General features: G+C 39.4%; 1 protein-coding gene across 7 annotated transcripts in view; it reads right to left on the minus strand.

Annotated features, from left to right (window-relative positions):
• Positions 1 to 19,831, minus strand: part of LOC127800513 (protein PLASTID TRANSCRIPTIONALLY ACTIVE 14) — a 74,506-nt gene extending 54,675 nt beyond the window's left edge. For 6 of the 7 annotated variants that reach the window (XM_052335174.1, XM_052335182.1, XM_052335167.1 and 3 more), the window contains exons 1-8: positions 19,631 to 19,831; positions 19,347 to 19,550; positions 18,994 to 19,131; positions 18,660 to 18,785; positions 18,294 to 18,422; positions 16,833 to 16,922; positions 16,572 to 16,722; positions 15,863 to 15,972 (exon numbers count right to left, since the gene is read on the minus strand). In XM_052335174.1, coding sequence (XP_052191134.1) covers positions 15,863 to 15,972; positions 16,572 to 16,722; positions 16,833 to 16,922; positions 18,294 to 18,422; positions 18,660 to 18,785; positions 18,994 to 19,131; positions 19,347 to 19,550; positions 19,631 to 19,696 — 1,014 coding nt within the window. In that variant the 5' untranslated portion in view covers positions 19,697 to 19,831. The remainder of the gene's footprint in view (positions 1 to 15,862; positions 15,973 to 16,571; positions 16,723 to 16,832; positions 16,923 to 18,293; positions 18,423 to 18,659; positions 18,786 to 18,993; positions 19,132 to 19,346; positions 19,551 to 19,630) is intronic. The other variant, XM_052335189.1, reaches the window with a different exon arrangement.
• Positions 19,832 to 21,344: the final 1,513 nt, after the last annotated feature.

Below are 21,344 nucleotides of genomic sequence, written 5' to 3' on the forward strand. Positions count from 1 at the left end.
CATGGTATCAAGGATGTGAGGAAATGGGAAGGATTCACACTTGGGAAGAATTTGCAGAAAAATTGAATGAACACTTCGGGGAAAAAAGCATGGTGGACGTGGTCGAAGAGTTTAATAAGCTGAAGCAGGTTGGGAGTGTCGAATCCTACCAAAAAACGGTTTGAGGAGCTTAAGTCACTTATGATCCACCATAATCCTCACCTGTTTGAAGGTTATTTTGTGTCTAGTTATTTAAGCGGGTTGAATGATGAATTGAGACCTATGGTAAAAGTATTGAAGCCCAAAACGGTCGAGCAGGCGTCAAAAAGCATGCGGCTACAGGAGATGGTGGTTGAAGCTCTAGTAAAGAAGTAGAAGCAGCAACAGAAGAGCATGGGATTGGGGTCGTTTCCTCCGGGGAGTAGGAACCCTACTAGGGAAGCAGCCAAGGAGAATGCTGGGACAAGGAATGTGGCTGGAGGAGGATTCCCATCCTATGGTGGCCGATTGGGAGATCAAAGGAGACTGTCGGGGTTGTGCTATAGGTGTGGGGACAAGTATTTCCCTGGACACCAATGTAAGAGACAAATTTTGCTATTAGAAGGCGATGAGGAAGGGGTGTACGAAGGTGAAGAAGAAGCTGCTGAAGAAGAGTGTGACGGGGAGCACGATGGAGAGATCTCCATACATGCACTCAAGGGAGTCCCTAACAATAAAATAATTAAGGTTGAAGGGAAGGTGAAGGACTGCAGCCTAATTATCTTGATTGATAGTGGAAGCACTCACAGCTTCCTTGATGAAGGAATGGCGGGGAAGCTTAAGTGCAAGTTGGCCAGTACACTACCACTGAGTGTAACCGTGGCCAACGGAAGCAGGGTAATAAGCAAGTCAACATGCCAAGGATTTTGCTGGGAGATGCAAGGAGAACCATTCGAGGCAGACTTGAGACTGTTGGGCTTAGGGGATTGTGATGTCATTTTGGGCGTAGATTGGATGAAAGAAGTTAGTCCTATTAGCTTTGATTTTAATAGGATGGAAGTCTCCTTTAAGAAAGAAGTGAGAAGACTGAGTATGTCTGGAGGAAGGGAAGCAAGAGTATGCAAGATGATAACTGGAAAAAGGCTCCAAAAGGTATTTAAGAACAAGTGGGGAAGGTTAACGCAATTGTTTTCAATTGTGTCAATAGAGGAGGCGTCAGGCAGTGCTAGGCTAGGAGAGGCCTATTTCAGCATTAAGACTCCGAACACCCCTGCGGAATAGGTACAAAACACTGCCTTACTTGATAAATTGCTAATTGAGTTTAATGATCTATTCCAAGAACCAAAAGGACTACCCCCCAACCAAGAGTTTGACCATGTTATTCATCTTAAACCCAACTCGGAGCCTGTTAAAGTGAGATCCTACAGATACCCACCCATTCAGAAATCTATTATAGAAACTATGGTTAGGGAAATGTTGCAACAATCCATTATTAAACCCAGCCATAGCCCCTTTGCTTCTCCGGTTTTATTGGTGAGGAAAAAGGATGGTTCATGGTGCTTTTGTGTGGATTACCGCCAACTTAACGCCATAACTATCAAAGACAAATTCCTTATACCTTTGGTGGAAGATCTCTTGGATGAACTAAGTCAAGCCAAATTCTTTTCTAAACTTGATCTTCGCTCGGGTTATCATCAAATTCGGATGAAACCCAAAGACACCCCTAAAACAGCCTTTAGAACCCATCATGGGCATTTCGAGTTTTTAGTGATGCCATTTGGGCTCACTAATGCCCCTGCTACCTTTCAATTACTAATGAACCGAATCTTTGAGCCTTACCTAAGAAAGTTTATATTAGTTTTCTTCGATGACATACTTATCTATAGCCCCTCTTTTGAAACTCACCTAAAACACCTTAAAACTACCTTTGAGATCCTTAAATCCAATCAGCTCTATATCAAGAGGTCTAAATGTGCTTTTAATCAAAGCCAAGTGGAGTACTTGGGGCATGTGATATCGGAAAATGGAGTTAGCACCGACCAAAGCAAGATAAAGGCAATGTTGAATTGGCCAAAACCCAAATCAGTCTGAGCTTTAAGGGGATTCTTGGGCCTCACAGGTTACTACCGCAGATTTGTCAAAGGATATGGGGTCATTAGCAAGCCATTAACTGGACTCTTGAAGAAGGAAGGGTTTAAGTGGGGTGAAGAAGCTGACATGGCCTTTGAAAGAGTAAAGGAGGCGGTAAGTAGAGTACCCACTTTGGGGCTACCTGATTTTGGCAAACCTTTTGTATTGGAGACAAATGCTTGCGCAACCGGCATTGGGGCAATGTTAATGCAAGAAGGGAGACCGCTGGCCTTTCTTAGCCGTGCACTAAGACCAAGGCATGTGGGGTTAAGCATATATGAGAAGGAGTTCCTAGCTGTGTTAATGGCCGTTGATAAATGACGGCATTATTTTGAAGGAGGGAGATTTATAATTAAAACCGACCATGAAAGCTTAAAGTTTTTATTACAACAGAAATTGCACACTCAGCTACAAAAGAGGGGGATGTCCAAGCTTATGGGGTTGGACTATGTGATCCAGTACCGAAAAGGGAAAGAAAATGTGGTTGCCGATGCTTTGTCCAGGTGTCATAAGGTTGGGGAAGTGGCCCTTAAAACTACGGTAGTCCCTGAGTGGTGCAAGGAAATTATTGACAGCTATGAAGGGAATGCAAGGATTAAACAGATATTGGAAAGAGTTGCTACGGGCAGCAAGGAGGGGGGTGGGTATAGCTTAGGTGGAGGAGTGCTGAGATACCATGGAATGATAGTGGTTGGAGATGATGTTCTCAAGGAGAGGATACTGCGATCCCTTCATGAGTCAGTCTTAGGAGGGCATTTTGGAGTGCAGAACACCTACTTAAGGGTAAAACAATTGTTTTATTGGCAAGGTCTTAAAGCAGAGGTGAAGAAATTTGTCATGGCCTGTGAGGTGTGCAAGCGGGGCAAGAGTGAGATAGTAGCTTATCCTGGGCTTCTACAGCCCTTATCGATTTCGGACCAAGCTTGAGAAAGCATTTCTATGGACTTCATTGAAGGGCTGCCGAAGTCCGAGGGAAGGGATAGCATCTTGGTAGTGGTTGACAAGCTCACAAAGTTCGCATACTTCATAGGGCTGACACATCCTTTTACAGCTCAAGATGTGGCTCGAGTCTTCTTGGATCAGGTGGTTAAGGTTCATGGGGTCCCAAAGACTATTATTTCCGACCGAGACAAAGTGTTTACCAGTATTCTATGGCAAGAGCTCATGAAGGCCTTGGGAATGAGGTTGAACATGTCCACAGCTTATCACCCTTAAACGGATGGCCAAACCGAGAGGGTGAATCAAAGCTTGGAATCTAATCTAAGATGCATGAGTTTCCTGCACCCTAAAGAGTGGCATAAGTGGTTGCCAATGGCACGATGGTGGTACAATTCTAACCACCATTTATCACTCAAAATGTCACCATTCGAGGCTCTTTTTGGGTACCTACCTCCCTTAATACCGGCTGTGGGAAATTACTCAACAGAGGCTAAAGTGGAAGATTATTTGCAGCAAAGGAAAAGGGTATTGCAGCAAATAAAAAGGGAGTTGGCATCCGCTCAAAATAGGATGAAACAAATATCTGACCGCAGAAGAAGTGACCGAGAGTTCGAAGTGGGTGAGGAAGTCTTCCTAAGGCTACGATATCCTCATCTTAAATCCATTTCGTCCGGGCCGGTATCGAAGCTTAGCCCAAAGTATTTCAGGCAATTCCCTATAATTGCCAAGGTTGGCCGAGTGGCTTATCGACTGAAACTCCCTAAGGAGTCTCGCATCCACCCTGTCTTCCATGTCTCGCTATTGAAGAAGTCAGCCGGATCACAGCTGGTGAGTCCTATGCTGCCACAACTACCTAAAGAAGTCAGGAGAATAGTTGAGCCAGAGGTGATATTGGATCGCCGAGTCATCTACAGGCAAGGGGCACCTATCATACAAGTGTTGGTTAAATGGCAGGGCGCAGGAGAGGAAGAGAGCACATGGGAATACCTACCACAGCTGCTGCAGCAGTTTCCCAGATCCACCAGCCTCCTCAACCTTCCTTGAGGACAAGAAAAGGCTAACAGGGGGGGGAAATTGTCACACGTCACCAGCTCTAATACCATATATTTTACTGCTGATTTAATTTTCTTGCATTAGCTATATTGCTGTAACTTTTATTTCAGTATTTCTTTATTAGTAGAGTGGACAAATAGAATATTTGATGCATGTGGCCAGCTGGCTATTTGTTGCAACGGCCGGGCTGGGAATCTGCCCTTGGGCAACCTACATATAGTCAGTTATCTGGCTATGGAGGGTATGAAATGAGAAGTCACTGAATTCTACTTCTTCCTATCGTTCTTCTCTCTCTCTCTCTTTTCTCTCTTCCTTCCTCTCAAATTCATTTATGCGACTGCTCTGTTTGAGCAGCACCTATTCCAATCCTAACCGGGTTGGAAATCACGCCATTGCCACACTTGGGTCGTGACAATATGTTATACCAAACCCATGTAAGAACAGGTATACATACTGAAACAAGTATATCTATTAGGCAAATACGTATAGGAATAGGCATACTACTTGACAAATCAAAGTAGGAATATGGATGTGTAGATGCATATATATTGCATAGAAGGGGAGATAGAGAGAGCATGAAGAGATGTTTGTGTGTGTTTGGGTGTGTGTGTGTGATGCAGGAGCAGTTTTTTTTTTTTTGTTATTAATGTTTTTATTTTTGTTTTATTTGTTTAATTAATATTATTTGTTTAATTATAAAACAAGGAATAGGCATACCCCTTTGATGATGCTAGAACCTCAGATTTCGTGGCATGAGGCAGATTGGAAGAGCAGCTGGCATCTGCACTTGATTTGTCAGGTGGTGGAATCAAAATAGAAGTTTCAGATTTTTATGAAAGGATGCATGCTGAGGATTATTTAGATTGGGAAGCAAGTTTAGAGAATTACTTTTGAGTGGAAACCCATGGCCAAAGACAGGACGATTCTTTTTTTGAAGCTAAAATTGAAAGGTACTGCCCTTCAATGGTGGAGGAATGCTTTAAAGCAGTGCACTTGACAAGTCAAACCAAAAATTCAGACATGGGAGCATATGAAGGCTAAGATGCAGAAGCAATTTTTGCCCGTTGATTATGCCATGGAGTTGTATGAGAGATTTCATTCCTTGAAGCAAGGGGATGACAGTGGAGGAGTACACAACTAAGTTCAATAATCTACCAATTCGGGTTGGGTTAAATGAATCCAATGAACAGATGACCTTATGATATTTGGCCGGTTTGAACCAATCTATAAGAGACCAGATGGGAGTTGTTTGCTTACTTAACCTTGAAGATGCTCAACAATATGCAATAATGGCTGAAAAAAGGGTAGCTTCTTATGCTGCTAGGCATCCTTTAATGACCCGAGTGACTGTTATGTCAAGTCCAAGGTTCCAGCTTCTGTCCAAGGTGGAAAAGTGCCCAAACAGCTTCAAGAAAGGACCAAACAAGCAATAGTTTTGGAAGAACGGCCTCTAGAGCTGTTGGGGGTTCAAGTTGCAAAAGGGAAGGAAATCACCCGCTTTGGAGCTTCAAAAGGTGTTTGTAGCAACCCTACACAATAACGCCAAGTTAATTTTATAGAAACAGAAATTGAGCATGAAGAAGACGATGGTGAACCTGTTTATGATGAATATGTTGAAGATGAGGAGGAAATTGACTTCTTACCTGTACAAGGCAAAAAATTGTTGTCTGGTGGGTTTTATCTATCCCTAAGGTGGTGGAACAAGAAGGTTGGAGAAGACACAGCATATTTCACACCAAGGTAACTTGTGGAGGAAAGGTTTGTGATGTTATTATTGATAATGGTAGTATGGAGATTATTGTATCAAAGGAAGCAGTGGAAAAGTTAAAAATTGCCACGGAAAAGCATCCCCAACCCTATAAAATCTAAAGGATTTGGAAGGATAATGAGATACCTATCACTTCAAGATTGTTAGCTTTATAGTGTTGTACATGCTTAGCCTTGTATATGATTATTAGCTTATTAGCTTTCCTAAGTTGTACCTTGTAGAGTACTATATATACCTTAACACATGAATAAAATAACACTTTTTTGTCTCTTTTTAAAACAAAGATGTTTGGTCCAATTTAACATGGAGAATGTTTACAAGGATGAGGTATGGTGCGATATCTTACCGATGGATGCTTGTCATATTTTATTAGATCACTCCTATCTATTTGATCGTGATATCGAACATCGCAACTAGCCTAACACTTAAACTCTTTGCATGGGTAATAAGAAACTTACTTACACTTTCCGCATGGTAATAAGAAACTTACATTGCAACCTACGAAGGATGAACCTATGAAAGCTATCAAAGGGGACAACGTAAGTTATTTTCTCAAGCCTAACTACTTTGAGAAGGTGACTATGGAGTTGGGAGTTCTTCACATGTTGGTTGGTAGAATTGTACAAAATGAAAGGATAGAAGAAGTTTCATATCCACCACAGTGAAGGCATCACTTGATGAGTTTGCAAATATTGTGAGCGAAGACTTGCCTAAAGGGTTACCGCCAATGAGGGCCACAAAACATGTAATTAATCTAATTCCAAGGGTTACTTTCCCTAACCAAGCCGCATATCTCATGCCACCAAAGCATAGGGGCTGAAATGGCCGAAGTGGAAGACCTAATTGCTCGAGGGTTGGTGTGAGAAAGTAAAATCACAATCAAGTATAGATTTCCAATTCCAAGGTTAGACAACCAATTCTCTAAGATTGACTTCAGAAGCTTATCATTAGATCCGACTCAGGAGTGGGGATGAATGGAAGACAGCTTTTAACATTCTAGATGGCTTATTTGAATGGCCAAAGGCCAATAATGCCTTTTGGTTGTTCCAATGCACCGAGCACTTTCATGCACAAGATAACTGAGGTACAAAGACCTTTCCTAGGTTCTTTCGTCCTCATTTTTTTTTATGATCTATTAATCTATAGTCACATTGAGTATGAGCACCTACATCATGTTAGAAAGGTCGTGGACATTCTTAGACATGAGAAGCTCAATGTTAACTTAAGAAATGCTCTTTTTTTTCTGCAACCATGTGGTGTTCTTGGGTTTTCTTGTTTCACCTGAAGGTTTGAAGCTAGATCCCAACAAAGTTAAAGCCATAATTGAGTGGCCTACACCTCAGTCCATTGGAGATGTTTGTAGTTTTCATGGTTTAGCTTCTTTTTATTGAGGGTTTATTCGCAACTTCAGTGCTATAGTGAGTCCTAACATGGAATACTTGAAAAGGAGGTATCTACATGGACTAAGAAGGCAGAAGAGGCTTTCAAACATGTCAAGACAGCCATGACTCAAGCACCTATTCTGATACTGCCAGATTTTGAAAAGCCCTTTGTGGTCGAGGGTGATGCATCACATGTGGGGATAAGAGTTGTTCTTTAGCCAAGAGGGTAGACCTAGTGTTGTCTTTAGTGAGAAGTTAACTGATGCAAAGCACTGATATTCAACCTATGACTTGGAGTTTTATGCTTTGATTCATGCTCTTCACCATTGGCAACATTATTTGTTATATTGGGATTTTGTGGTGTATTCAAATCATGAGGTGCTTCGGTATTTGAATTCTTGGAAGAAACTCTATCTAAAACATGCAAGGTGGAGTGCTTTTCTACAGCAATTCTCTTTCATTTTGAAGCTAAGTCTGGAGAGTCCAATAGAGTGGCCAATGACCTTAGCATACGTGGTTTCTTATTGGTTGCTTTGCATGCTCAAGTCATTGTCTTTGAGGAGCCAAATTATCAATACCAAAAGATTCATGTTTTAGCCAAATGATGAGATATTTGCAAGGGTCAACCATGGAGTCATCTAATCTACTTATGAGGTAACCAATTATGTATTCCAAAAGGTTCTTTACGTGAACAAATCATTTAGGAATGGTTTGGAAGGGAATTTTGGAATAGATAAACCTTTGGCAATGGTGCGTGAATGTTACTATTGGCCAAAGATGAACCAGGATGTTGAGAGATTGGTGAAGCAATGTAGAGTTTGTCAACTTGCAAAAGGCCAATCCCAGAATACTAGTTTGTATATACCCTTACCACTTGCTACTCCCATGGATTCATCTTATGGACTTTGTTCTTGGGTTGCCTAAAACTGCTAGAGGGCATGATTCTATCCTTGTGGTGGTTGATTGATTTTCCAACATGACTAACTTCATTCCTTGTTCAAGAACCATTAATGCATCGCATGTGGCTAAATTATTTTTGAAAGAATTAGGTGTAGAATTACTTGCTTCGATGACATTGCAGCGGCCATCAATTTACAATCCTTTGCTACTCCAAAATACTTAGAGCTGCCTTCCATCCAAATCACGGCCAACACTAGTTCCTTTGTTGATTCGAGCCCCAAATCTCTCAAATTATCACTCCTTCTCCAGCCATTACCTCTGAAAAACTGATAGGTAGTGCCAACTATACATCTTGGGTTGCATCTATTGAATTATGGTTTTTGGGTCAAGGATATGAGGATCATTTGACTACAAAGGTAGATGATATTCCTATAGCCAAACGGGCAACTTGGAGGAAAGTTGATGCTCTCCTTTGATATTTATTATGGCAATCTATTGATCCTAAACTTCATGTTATTTATAAAGGTTATAGGACTTGCTATCAGTTATGGAACAAAGCTAAAACTCTTTACACTAATGATATCCAACGGCTCTATAATGTTGTGTTCAACATAATTCACTTAAAGCAGCACGATCTCGACATGTCTAAGTTTATTGGCAAACTTGAATCACTTAAAGAGGAGTTTAATTCTCTCAAACCCGTTGGGACTAAAGAGGAGTCCAATGTTGAGGAACAGTTGCAACAGAGAGACAAGTTATTTATGGTACTGGGATTGACAGGCCTTAGACCTGAACTCTCTCCAATTCGAGATTAGATCCTAGCCAGTCCCACTGTTCCCTCTCTAAAGGATGTTTTTGCTTGACTGCTTTGTGCCTCTTCTCTAATCACAGTGCCAGAGAACCCTTCTGCAGACTCTTTAGTTTTAGCCTCACACTAGTGCTAGAGGAGAGTAAGGGGGCGGACAGAGTGGTAATTCAAACAGAGGAAACCGCCCCAAATGCAATTATTGTCACCGATGGGGTCACACTAGAGAGAATTGTCATAAATTATATGGCTGACCTCCTCGTGTTGCTAATGTGGTTCAGGTTATTAATCTAAACTCTCAATCTGAAGCATCAAAGGGTTAATCATTGTCGTCTCTTCTACTGATTGGAGTTGATTGTGAGGAATACCACTAATATCAAGCTAGTAAGCAGTCCACATCCTCTGTTGCTTCGGTAGCTCGCACTGGTAATTTTGTTGCTTGCCTTACTCAGTCTTCTTCACTTGGCCCTTAGGTTATCGATTCTAGTGCATTTAACCATATCTCTAGTAATCAAAGTCTTTTCTCACATCTTAATCATTCCACGTCTTCCTTGTGTCACTCTTGCCAATGGCTCTAAAGTAGTTGCCAAGGGCATTAGTCAAGCTCAACCCCTTCCTTCATTAACTCTGGATTTTGTTCTTTATGTTCCTAGATGTCCTTTTAACCTTGTCTCTTTTAGTAAACTAACCCATGGTCTTAATTGTTCCGTTACCTTTGTTGATAATTCTGTTCTTGTGCAGGACAAGGGTACAAGACAGATCATTGGTATAAGGTGTGAGTCACAAGGACTTTACCATCTTTCCATGCCTCCATCACCAGTTGCTTGCACTTCTATTGAGTTTCCAGCCCTTATCCACAATCGCTTAGAGCATCCTAGCCTTTCCAAACGCTAGAAGATGGTTCCAGGTCTCTCTAGTTTGCCTTCTTTAGATTGTGAGTCGCGTCAGCTTGGTAAACATTGTCGTACTTTGTTTCCCAAGCGTGTTAATAATCGGGCTGCCTGCATCCCTCTTTGAATTGGTTCATACCGATGTTTGGGGTCCTAGTCGTGTCCTTTCTATTTTAGGATTTCAATATTTTGTAACCTTCATTGATGACTATTCTCGATACACTTGGTTATTTTTAATGAAAAATCATTTTGAGTTATAAATCTGATGGATCATTGGACAGGTACAAAGCAAGACTGGTGGCTAAAGGGTATACATAAGTGTATGGGGTAAATTACCTAGATACCTTTGCATCGGTTGCAAAGTTGAATACAGTCAAGGTCCTTCTATCTTTGGCTGCTAATCTAGGCTGGCCACTGGACAATATGATGTAAAAAATGCATTTTTGCATGGGGATCTAGAAGAGGAGGTTTACATGGAATTACCACCAGGATATGGCCCAACAACACAGGAGAAGGTAGTGTGCAAACTGAAAAAGACCCTATGTGGACTAAAACAGTCCCCAAGGGCCTGATTTGGCCAGTTTACAAGTGTGATGCTCAATATGGGATACAAGCAAAGTCAAGGGGATCATACTTTATTCATCCATCACTTGTCCACAAGAGGAGTGACAGTACTCATAGTATATGTGGATGACATTGTAGTCATCAGCAATGATGAGGAAGGCATGAAAAAGCTAAGGGAGTGTTTAATCAGTGAGTTTGAAATTGAAGTACTTTTCAGGCATAGAAGTGGCACATTCAAAAAAAGGAATTTTCATTCCTCAGCAAAAGTACATAGTAGATCTCCTAACTGAAACTGAAATGCTTGGATGTAAGGCAATAAACACTCTCATTGAACCTAATCACAAGTTGGGAGAAGTTCCGAAAGATAGTGTGGTTGATAAGGGGTCCAATCAAAGGCTAGTTGGAAAGCTGATTTATCTAGCTCATACTCGACCAGACATTGCCTATGCAGTGGGAGTGATCAGCCAATTCATGCACAATCCAAAAGAGGCTAACCTAAGGGTAGTGTATAGGATACTACACTAATTGAAGGGAACACCCGGGAAAGGTATTCTATTTAAGAAGAGAGAGGCTATGTCACTTGAGGCTTACACGGAAGCTGACTATGCAGGATCAATTGTGGATAGGAGGTCCACATCAAGCTATTGCACTTTCCTAAGGGGTAATCTTGTGATGTGGAGAAGCAAAAAACAAAGTGTGGTGGCTCGGTCAAGTGCAAAAGCTGAATTCAGATCTATGGCCCTAGTGATGTGTGAGTTAATACGGCTGAAAATATTGTTGGATGATCTTAACATCAAGTGGACAGCTCCTATGAGGCTTTATTGTGATAACAAATTAGTAATAAGTATTGTTCATAATCCAATCCACCATGATAGAACAAAGCATGTTGAAGTTGATAGACATTTCATTAAGGAAAAATTGGACAGTAGCCTAATTTGTACCCCATATATCTCTTCAAGTGACCAATTAGTGGATGTGCTAACTAAAGAGCTACCTGCAGCTATGTTTCACAAGTTGCTTAGCAAGATTGGGATGTATGACATCCACTCTCAATCTTGAGAGGGAATGTCAATGATGAAGGAGCTGATCTTGTCCTTATTCTCGAGTAAGATCAAATCAGCATTAATTGTTATTTGTTTCCTAAAACAAGAGTGTATCTTCTAGAAGATAGATTGCTGTAACTTTCTATTATTTGTTGTATCCTAAATTGTATAGGTTTCCAAAATCAGATTTGGAAACTTTCTCATTTTGTTTTTTAGAAATTTCCGGATTTAGTAGGAAGTCTTGTATATATTTTGATCTACCCTTCAAAGGCAAATAAGATTGAAAGCCTTTTTCCACATCTTTCTTGACAGTAACCAACCCACTGTTAGTTTTAAGAAGCCACCTAGCCACACAAGAAAGCATGTTATCCTTAGCATCTAGCACTTCTATTGTTCTTCAATAGTATCTGGACACCCACAATTTATTGACAATCAACTATAATTAATCTACATCTCCAAGGTGTCAAAGTTAGGATATTTGAGAAAATGACAAAATCAATGTGTAACTTAGTTCGTGTGAACTAAATGTGAGAAAACAATTATGAGAGAAAAACCTAAGAGATTAGTCTCTTAGTGTGTTATTTATAATAGGCACAATAGGCCTAATAACCTACGAGCTTAACCTATGAAATTAGCCTAATTACATTACACATAGTTATAACAAATAAATAAATAAATATGCAATATATCTAATTATACTAATAATTCTAATACTCCCCCTCAAGCTGGAGCATAGATATCATATGCACCAAGCTTGTTACATATATATTCTATCCGATGACCGTTTAGAGACTTGGTGAAGACATCGGTAAGTTGATCACTGGAGTTAACAAACTCTGTAACAATAACACCTTCAACCAACTTTTCTCTAATAAAGTGACAGTCGATTTCAATATGCTTAGTCCGCTCATGGAACATTGGATTGGAAGCAATGTGCAAGGCAGCCTGATTATCACAAACAAGCTTTATAGGAGACACTTCACAAAACTTGAGTTCCTCTAGGAGTTACTTAAGCCAGATGAGCTCACAAGTTGCATTAGCCATAGCCCGATACTCTGCCTCTGCACTAGATCTAGCTACTACATTTTGTTTCTTACTTTTCCAAGGAATCAGATTTCCTCCCACAAGAACACAATATCCAGAGGTCGACCGACGATCAGAAGGAGAGCTGGCCCAATCTGCATCTGCATAACAACAAATATATGTGTGCCCCTTATCCTTATAAAGTAACCATTTACCCGATGCTTGTTTGATATATCTCAGAATCCAGATAACAGCATCCCAGTGAGAATCACATGGAGAATTGAGAAACTGACTCACCACACTCACAGCAAAAGCAATGTCGGGATGAGTGACTGTGAGATAGTTCAATTTGCTTACCAATCTTCTATACCTTCCAGGATCTGAGTAAAACTCCCCCTGTCTCGGCAAGAGTTTGACATTTGGGTCCATTGGGGTGTCAATCGGTTTGCAGTTCACCATACCAGTTTCTTCTAAGATGTCAAGTGCATACTTCCTCTGAGAGATTGAGATCCCATCTCTTGATTAAGCAACTTCAATACCCAAGAAATACCGGAGTTTGCCTAGATCTTTAGTCTGAAAGTGCTGATGGAGATGTTCCTTCAGATTTTGTATACCAATCTGATCGTTCCCTGTGATAACAATGTCATCTACATAAACAACGAGGTAGATACATAAAGAAGAAGAATATTGATAGAAAACTAAACGATCAGCTTCACTTCGAGTGAGACCAAAGGCTTGAACCACAGTGCTGAACCTGCCGAACCACGCTCATGGAGATTGTTTTAGGCCATACAGAGACTTCTTGAGTTTGCAGACTACATTGGACTCCCCCTGAGCAACAAAACCAGGTGGTTGCTCCATATAAACCTCTTCTTGCAAATCACCGTGAAGAAAGGCATTCTTAATGTCCAATTGATAGAGTGGCCAATGACGCGTGGCAGCCATAGAGAGAAATAGGCGAACAGAGGCCATTTTAGCAACTGGAGAGAAGGTATCACTGTAATCCAACCCATAGAACTGTGTAAAGCCTTTGGCAACCAAGTGGGCTTTAAGACTTCCACCTGTCCGTCGGGGCCCACTTTAGGGGTGAACACCCACCGACAACCAACGGGATTCTTTCCTGGTGGCAAAGGCACCAAATCCCAAGTGCCAGTAGAATGCAAAGCACCCATCTCATCTAACATAGCTTGGCGCCAACCAGGATGGGACATGGCTTCACCTGTTGTTTTAGGAATAGAAACAGAAGAAAGGCTCGAAACAAAAGCACTATAAGCAAGTGACAAACGATCATAACACAAAAAATTATAAAGAGGAAGTGGATTGCGAGTAGACCGTGTACCTTTGCGAAGTGCAATAGGAAGGTTGTCGGGCTGAGGATCCATGGCAGGAGTGACCACTGACGGAGAGAGTGAGTCAGGAGAGTCACAGTCAAGAGGAATGTCGGTGCCAGGAGCAGGATGAGGACAACGGTGATAAGTAAGAAGTGGAGGAGTCGAGGAGTGTGGCCTGGAAGATGGAAGTGAAGGGTCCACCGAGGAGGAGACAAACAGATCTAATAAGGGTAACGGAAGAAAAGGAATAGGCAATACCTGGTCAAGGCGCTGTGAATCAGGCTGAACAACTGAGAAGAAGGATTGTTGTTCAAAGAATGTGACATCAGCAGACATAAGATAGCGATTCAACTCAGGAGAGTAACACTTATAGCCTTTCTGCAACCGGAAGTAACCGAGAAAAATACACTTGAGGGATTTGGCAGCAAGTTTATCATGTCCCGGTGAAAAGGAATGCACAAAACAGATACATCCAAATACACGAAGGGAAACAGAATAAAGGGGCTAGGAGGGGAACAAAAGAGAGTGAGGAATGTTGTCCTTTAACACTGAAGATGGCATGCGATTGATCAGATAACACGCAATAAGAACAGCATCTCCCCAGAATTTGGTGGGAAGATTGGCATGTAAAAGTAGTGTTCATGCAGTTTCAATGAGATGGCGATTTTTACGCTCGGCAACACCATTTTGTTGAGGTGTATAAGGACAAGAAGATTGATGCAGAATGCCACAAGTAGTTATAAAAGTAGTAGATTGAGAAGAAAAGTACTCAAGAGCATTATCACTGCGTAAAGTACGTATAGAAACTCCAAACTGTGTTTCTATTTCAGCAGTGAATGTCTGAAAGATAGAAAACAACTCAGACCGACTCTTCATGAGAAACAACCAAGTGCAGCGAGAAAAGTCATCAATGAAAGTAACAAAATATGAGAAACCAAGAGTAGTAGTGACACGACTGGGCCCCCATACATCAGAGTGCACAAGAGAAAAGGGAGCCTCGACCCTATTATTGACACGACTGGAAAAAGAACTACGTACATGTTTACCACGCTGACATGACTCACAATCAAAAATAGACAACGATGACAAACTAGGAACTAATTTCTTCAATTTGGAGAGGCTAGGATGACCAAGACAAGAGTGGAGGAGATCTGGTGAAGCAGCACTTGTGCAAGCCATTGGCACAGCAAGAAAACTAGGGTTTTTAGACCGCTGGAAAAAGATACACAGCGGTGACTAGGGTTTTTCTCACCGGTGGCTCTGATACCATGTGAAAAAACAATTATGAGAGAAAAACCTAAGAGATTAGTCTCTTAGTGTGTTATTTATAATAGGCACAATGGCCCTAATAACCTACGGGCTTAGCCTATGGACTTAGCCTAATTACACATAGTTATAACAAATAAATAAATAAATATGCAATATATCTAATTATACTAATAATTCTAATACTAAGCAAGAGTATTAAATTAGCTATTTAGATGCAATATTTAATGGCTCCAATAGGGTTTGTGTGGTTGCACTTTCATTCACAGATTTCTATTGATGGTTCAACCATAACTTGTCACTATGTACAGAAAGAATGGCTTAAGAACTTCATGATGGTGAAAAATAGGAGCAGATTGTAGAGAATAAAGAGTCTCTCCATTAAGTTGTAACAGAATTCTTTTAGAGACAGAGTACTAACAGCTCTTGTTAACTACCTAATTGTCCGTTAGCATCCAATGGCTGAGATCAAAACAAATGGATGGTGAAGATTCTTTCAGCTGAAGATTCTAGCTTGTCAGTTAGATCAGTCAGTTCTTACTTCTCTGTATATAAGTAGCTCTTGTACTCAAAATCATTGATTCATTCATTCAATAGTACTAATACAATTCTGAGTTTTCTTCAAGTTCTCTGCTTCTTTCTGTTTTTTAAATTTCTCCACAGATTTTGGAAATTTCCAATATTCTACAAAAGCTCAAAGCATCTAAAACTTGTCGCAGTTAAATGGCAATGATGTTATTTGAAGAGTTCCATGTGAAACAGTGGCTCGTTTACGTGGTAGAGATATCTAAAGATTAGTATAAGATGTACCTCATCCCCCTTTTTAATCTGTTGTCCTGCATTTATCATCACCTCAAGCATACGATCCTTAAAACGCCAATGAAGGAAACAATTCGGCCGAAAAGAATGGTTTAACATGTCTGCAAAATGTGATTTAAAAGTATAATTAGTAGACACCAATAACAAGTTGATCAAATGACTAAAAGTTGTAAAACAAGACTCAAGGGAATTGGCATAAACTATTGCTTAGAAAAATGACAGAAGACATTATTGACTTATCAATAATAATAATGATGATGATGAATCTAACTCTGCCCAAGAATTAAGTAAAACAAATTAAGGCATCTCTTTCAGTAGATTCTAAGTTGTCAACTTTCTAACGATGTTATCCTGCACTTTCAAGCTTCCTAGGCTCTTAACAAGTGCACAAATTCATGCATTATTGTTGATGGCAGCTGAAGTACAACTAGATCAGAATATTTTAAATTCCATTAGAAATTCAAAAAGGAATCATTGCTCCCAATGTGAGATCCTGATGAAACTGCATGCCACCTGAATTCAGTAGTATATAGTGCCACTTAAGTGTGAAATCAAACCAACTATATTAGTGCAATTCACAGCATAAGAGACAGATTTTATTTTGATAAGCTATCCAAGTCCATAAAATGAGAAAAAAGACACTATCTTGGGGATGAAGTACTACACATAAGACAATAAAAAAATTAATGAAAAAGCTCACCGGCATAAGGGATAAACATGTTCGCATCTTGAACTAATGCACCAATCCTTGTTTGCAGGTTAATGCATCGAGTTTGTGCCATACTCACTGCCCATAGAAATCTCTCTCTTTCATGAGCAAGACGCTTTATTTTAAGGGGTACAGCAGTGTGCTAAGAAGATGGAATGTACCAAAGTAGTGAGAAACTGATTACAACAGTAGACTAGTAACAGGATACGAGAATTACAAGAGACTGCAATAAGATAAATAAATTACTCTTACCCAATTCTTCTCCCAAAATTCTGAGGCTCGGTGTTGCTGATGTCTCATGGTTGAAGCAAGATTTTGGTCCTGGAGCTCCAAAAGGTCCTCCTACAAGGTTGAACAGCCATGGAGAAATGAAGCAGCTTAGGCAGTAGTCAAGAAGGTTGCAACATGAAGAAGAGTTTTGAATTAGGAATATTGAGAAAGCGCTTCCAATAACATGAAGCAAGCAAATTGCCTCCAAAATTATTAGTGTTCAATATACACCTTCTTTTTCGTTTTTATTTTATTAGAAACTCAAGTAGTAAGGTTATACAAGACCAATCCCTCGTTGAACTGAACTAAACATGGTACCCCCCTGGTCCAAAACACACGCGCACACAAAATTATTGAACCGCCAAAGGCCCAGTTCCAGTGAGGAAACATATGAATTTGTAAGTGGCAAGAATCAAGGAGAGTTGGTGTGGAATACTTGAAAGAGCAAGATTGCTCTGATAACAAATATCATATGGAGCACTCAAAATATTGGAAAAGAAAGTAAGGAAAGAAGAAGTAGAACAAGTTTAAGAAAGAATAAGTTTAGCTGAGAGGGAGACTAATCAAGAGAGAGGGAAACAATATCACTTATATTCGATAATCAAAGGTGTAAATTTTCTAAATACATCATGTGCCTTATAGACAAAAAAAAAAATCCTTTTGGACTATGATCATTTCAATAAAAAGATAAAACAAACCAACTATAACTCTAACATCTAAAAGATAAACTAAAATAAGATAAAAAAAATTGTATAATATTCTTATCATAAGTTCAAACAGTTGTATATTGATAATATGGGACAAGGAAAAAAATCTTCAAAATTATGACAAAACACCCCCAAAGCACCTTCTTCAGCACAAACTTCAACTATAGATAATGTACCCTTAATGTTTTGTGGAAATCACTAATAGACTATAAGACTTATCATCAATGATATGTGTCCAATTCTCTTTAAACCTTATGGAGAAATTTATTTGACCACGTAACACAGTAACGGAGCATCTAAAAGAGTCCTGAGCAAAATTAAATGTAATAAAGTTAGTAAAAAAATTGGGATATCTTATGAGATACATTAAGCTAGGGATAAGCTTAACAGCTTCTAAACATAGACTTCACAATGAAAACATCACCCTTCTCAAGCATGTACTTTGTTAACCAATTTTCAAGCACGACTCTGGGATGACAGTTATTTTGATTACTAGAAGTAGGATCATGACCTTTTCTAGTAATTTTCACAATCCCTGGATTGGCTAGATCACAAAATATAAGCACCGCTTCTTTGTGTAGCAAACTAATAAATGGCATATCCTTTCTTCCCAAGCTGTTTATACCCAACTGAAAAGCAATTTGATAGATGACAAAAACAGGAACTCAGATTTTGAAGACCAAAAGCAAACAACAAACATTTTACTGGACACTGAGCTTTTTGGTCATGCACGTACCTCTGTAGCCAGAAGCAAGCTGGTGCACTCATCAGCACTAGGTAAAAAGTCACCATATAGCTGCCAAAAGTTATCTTTCTGATCAAAAGCAAATAAAAGAAGGCATGCTAACCTCAGATCCCAATCCAGCTGCCACACCAAAGTACGAATTTTAGGACACTACTAAGAGGGGAAAAAACACTAATTTGAAAAGGAAAAAGTCAATAGAATAATTTAATAGGCTGTCAATAGTCTTAAAAAATCAATGAAAACAAGTTCAGAACTCAAAAATGTATCAGGTTTTTTCTGAAATTCAACAATAGTTTCATGACAAAATTCATTAACCATCTATACATTAATAAGGAAGAGAAGAAGGAAACCGATTACCTCAGGATTGGTTGAGTTAATAATATCAAATATTGGATGGCCAATTGGTATTATGTCCGGGAAAAACATCCAAGGGAGCTTCTGACTTATGGTTAACATCAATTCTAAGGGGATTTCCATGATAACCTGTGCAGTCAGGTGCAGTAGGAAATTGCAGTAGAATGTATTTGGTCAATTGAAATTCTGTTTAAGCAATTGATGCAAAACCAATAACAGGCATTTGAATAGTAAAACAGGATAATAGCATTGCAACAGTGAGAAATGAAAAGACTCCTAACTGTGTTATAGTTAAATCACCTCAACCAAAAAAAACTAAAAAAGAAAGGCAACTGACCCTGGGGCGACGAGTCGGTTCAACATCCTTGGAGGCATACACCCCAAAACCATCAGGACCTTCCTTGAATTCAATGCCATAGGCTCTAACACTTCGAACATATCCAATCTTATAGAAATCGGGATCTGCTGGCTCCAGCTGTTTTTGCAATACAGATCTTACAACTTCAGAATATATATAGTACATAAATTCAAACATCAAAACAGTATTTAAGAAAAAACAATAAAGAACCCTATTGAAATCGAAAAGGTCAGTCCTCGAAACTCATAAGAAAAAGTATTGGCTTTTATTTAGTTAATCAGTTGTGTAGTCCAGTGCAGTGTAGCATAGAGTAGTGGGTCAATGTTATGTACCTGAGGAGCAGGTGAATCATGTTGGGGCAGGTGGGGACGTTGAAAGAAAGGGAATGAAGGGGAAGAAGGGGCGATGGTGTCAACAGCAGCGGAGGAAGAAGCAGCAATGGGTCCAATTGTTCTCTCGCCGTTGTTTTTCTTCCTTATATTCAGATGGGCACCTCCCCCGTGCCCCTGTCCGGTGGCGGTACCTTCTCTAAGCAACTAACAAACACAACACAACAGCAAAAATTAGCATACCAACGTTCGAATTGAGAGAGAGACAGAGAGAGAAAGATGCATGCCCGGTGGCGGCGGCAGCGGGGAATGGAAATGTGGGCGAGTTGGTGGAGAAAACTGGGGGAAGCCATTGCCGAGGATCTATGATTCGTTAGTGTTATTATGACGTCTAGACATGAGAAGAGAAGAGACGAGGTGCGTAGAAGAAACAGAAAACCAGCATAGCAGTCGCAGGAAAACCTTATCTACTAGCCCTCCCACTAGAACTCCCGACTCCCCAGGGTTTAGAGGGTTTTTTAAGATGACTTTTAAGTCATCATACTTACAAATTCTGTAAAATTTTAAAATTATTTAACATTTAACTGGATAATATATTTGAATAAATATGTTTTAATTTTTTATTTATATAATTATGTATTTAATTTTAAAAAAATGATAAGTTATAATAACTTAATAAAATAACTAAAATTGGCATGTTATTAAATAATACAAATAAAATTCATAAAAATATTATTTTTTAATAAAAATAAATTATAAATTGATGTCGAACTAATAAAAATTTTGACCATTAGATATTGATAAATTATATATAATTATTAAAAAAATATATTAATATAATATTTTATATTTAAATTTAAGTTTAATTCATAAAAAAGTTAAATATATTAATGCAATAAATATTAATATATATATTGTTGTTACCAAACTACAACAATTAAATTTATTTGTTTTATAATCAGGCAAAACAGAGTCCTTCACAGTAACTGAAACTCTGAGATGTCGTAGGTGAGGTCAACCGAATCTAAACCAGATTCACAATCAGAGAAGGCAGAGGCTTTAGAAGCCCGATGGGGTCCTTAAGGCCTCCGTGGTCACTTGCTCGGAAGGTTTTTTGGGGATCAACGGTTTTAGGGTGGCTCAAAAGGGACTTCAAGGGATTGCACATGCCTTAGTCTACAAGCACAAAGAAAGTTAGAAAGACACACAGGAAACTTCCCTACACAGGCCCTCTGATGACTAAATCAGACAAAAATTCGAGATGTATGTGCAAAAGTATGTGAATATATGTTCAATAGGTATCTTAAGATGTATTCTAGTGTCCCAAATAGTAGGGTAGAATGGGTTTAGAGAGAGAAATGGTAAAGTTTGAATAATCCTTGAAGGTTTAGAAAAATATCCTTTTGCCTTGAAAGAGACATATATTTATAGACATTAGGTAAGGCCCACGATTGAGTCCTCAGACTCTTCCGAGGAATGCATCGGGTGAGCCCGAAGGGCTTGAAGATGTCTCCGGGGGTGAAGCTATAATACCTTATATTTTTATAAGGTTGTCGCATATTTTAGACGAGTTTAAAATACTAAAAAGTTCGTTTAATAGTAAAATAAATCGTCGAATCGACGACAAGAAATGCCTTGGGACTTAGATGTCTAAAGATAAGGGTATAACATCAACGAGTGTCTCGAGACAGAATTTATGATGTCGAGAGAAATCAAATTTGGAATGGTTTTCAGTGTAGTTAAGTTATGGACTGAAAAATAGAATGATGGTAAAGGACTTCCAGGAAGTCAACGGAACCATGTAGAGGCTCTAATTTTGTGATTATAACAACCCTTAAGTGGTTTCGGGATGAAACAAAATGATTTATGGTTGAAACATATATTCGGGCCTAAGTGTAAATTATTAATTTTGGCCGATGGTAGTTAAAACAATAATTTTTCTAAATCTTCAGGGATGAAATGAAGGTTTTAGAACTTATGGGACTTAATGGAATTGTTGGA

The sequence above is a fragment of the Diospyros lotus genome, chromosome 1 (genome assembly GCF_014633365.1).
Source record: "Diospyros lotus cultivar Yz01 chromosome 1, ASM1463336v1, whole genome shotgun sequence".
In the NCBI taxonomy this organism is placed as follows: domain Eukaryota; kingdom Viridiplantae; phylum Streptophyta; class Magnoliopsida; order Ericales; family Ebenaceae; genus Diospyros; species Diospyros lotus.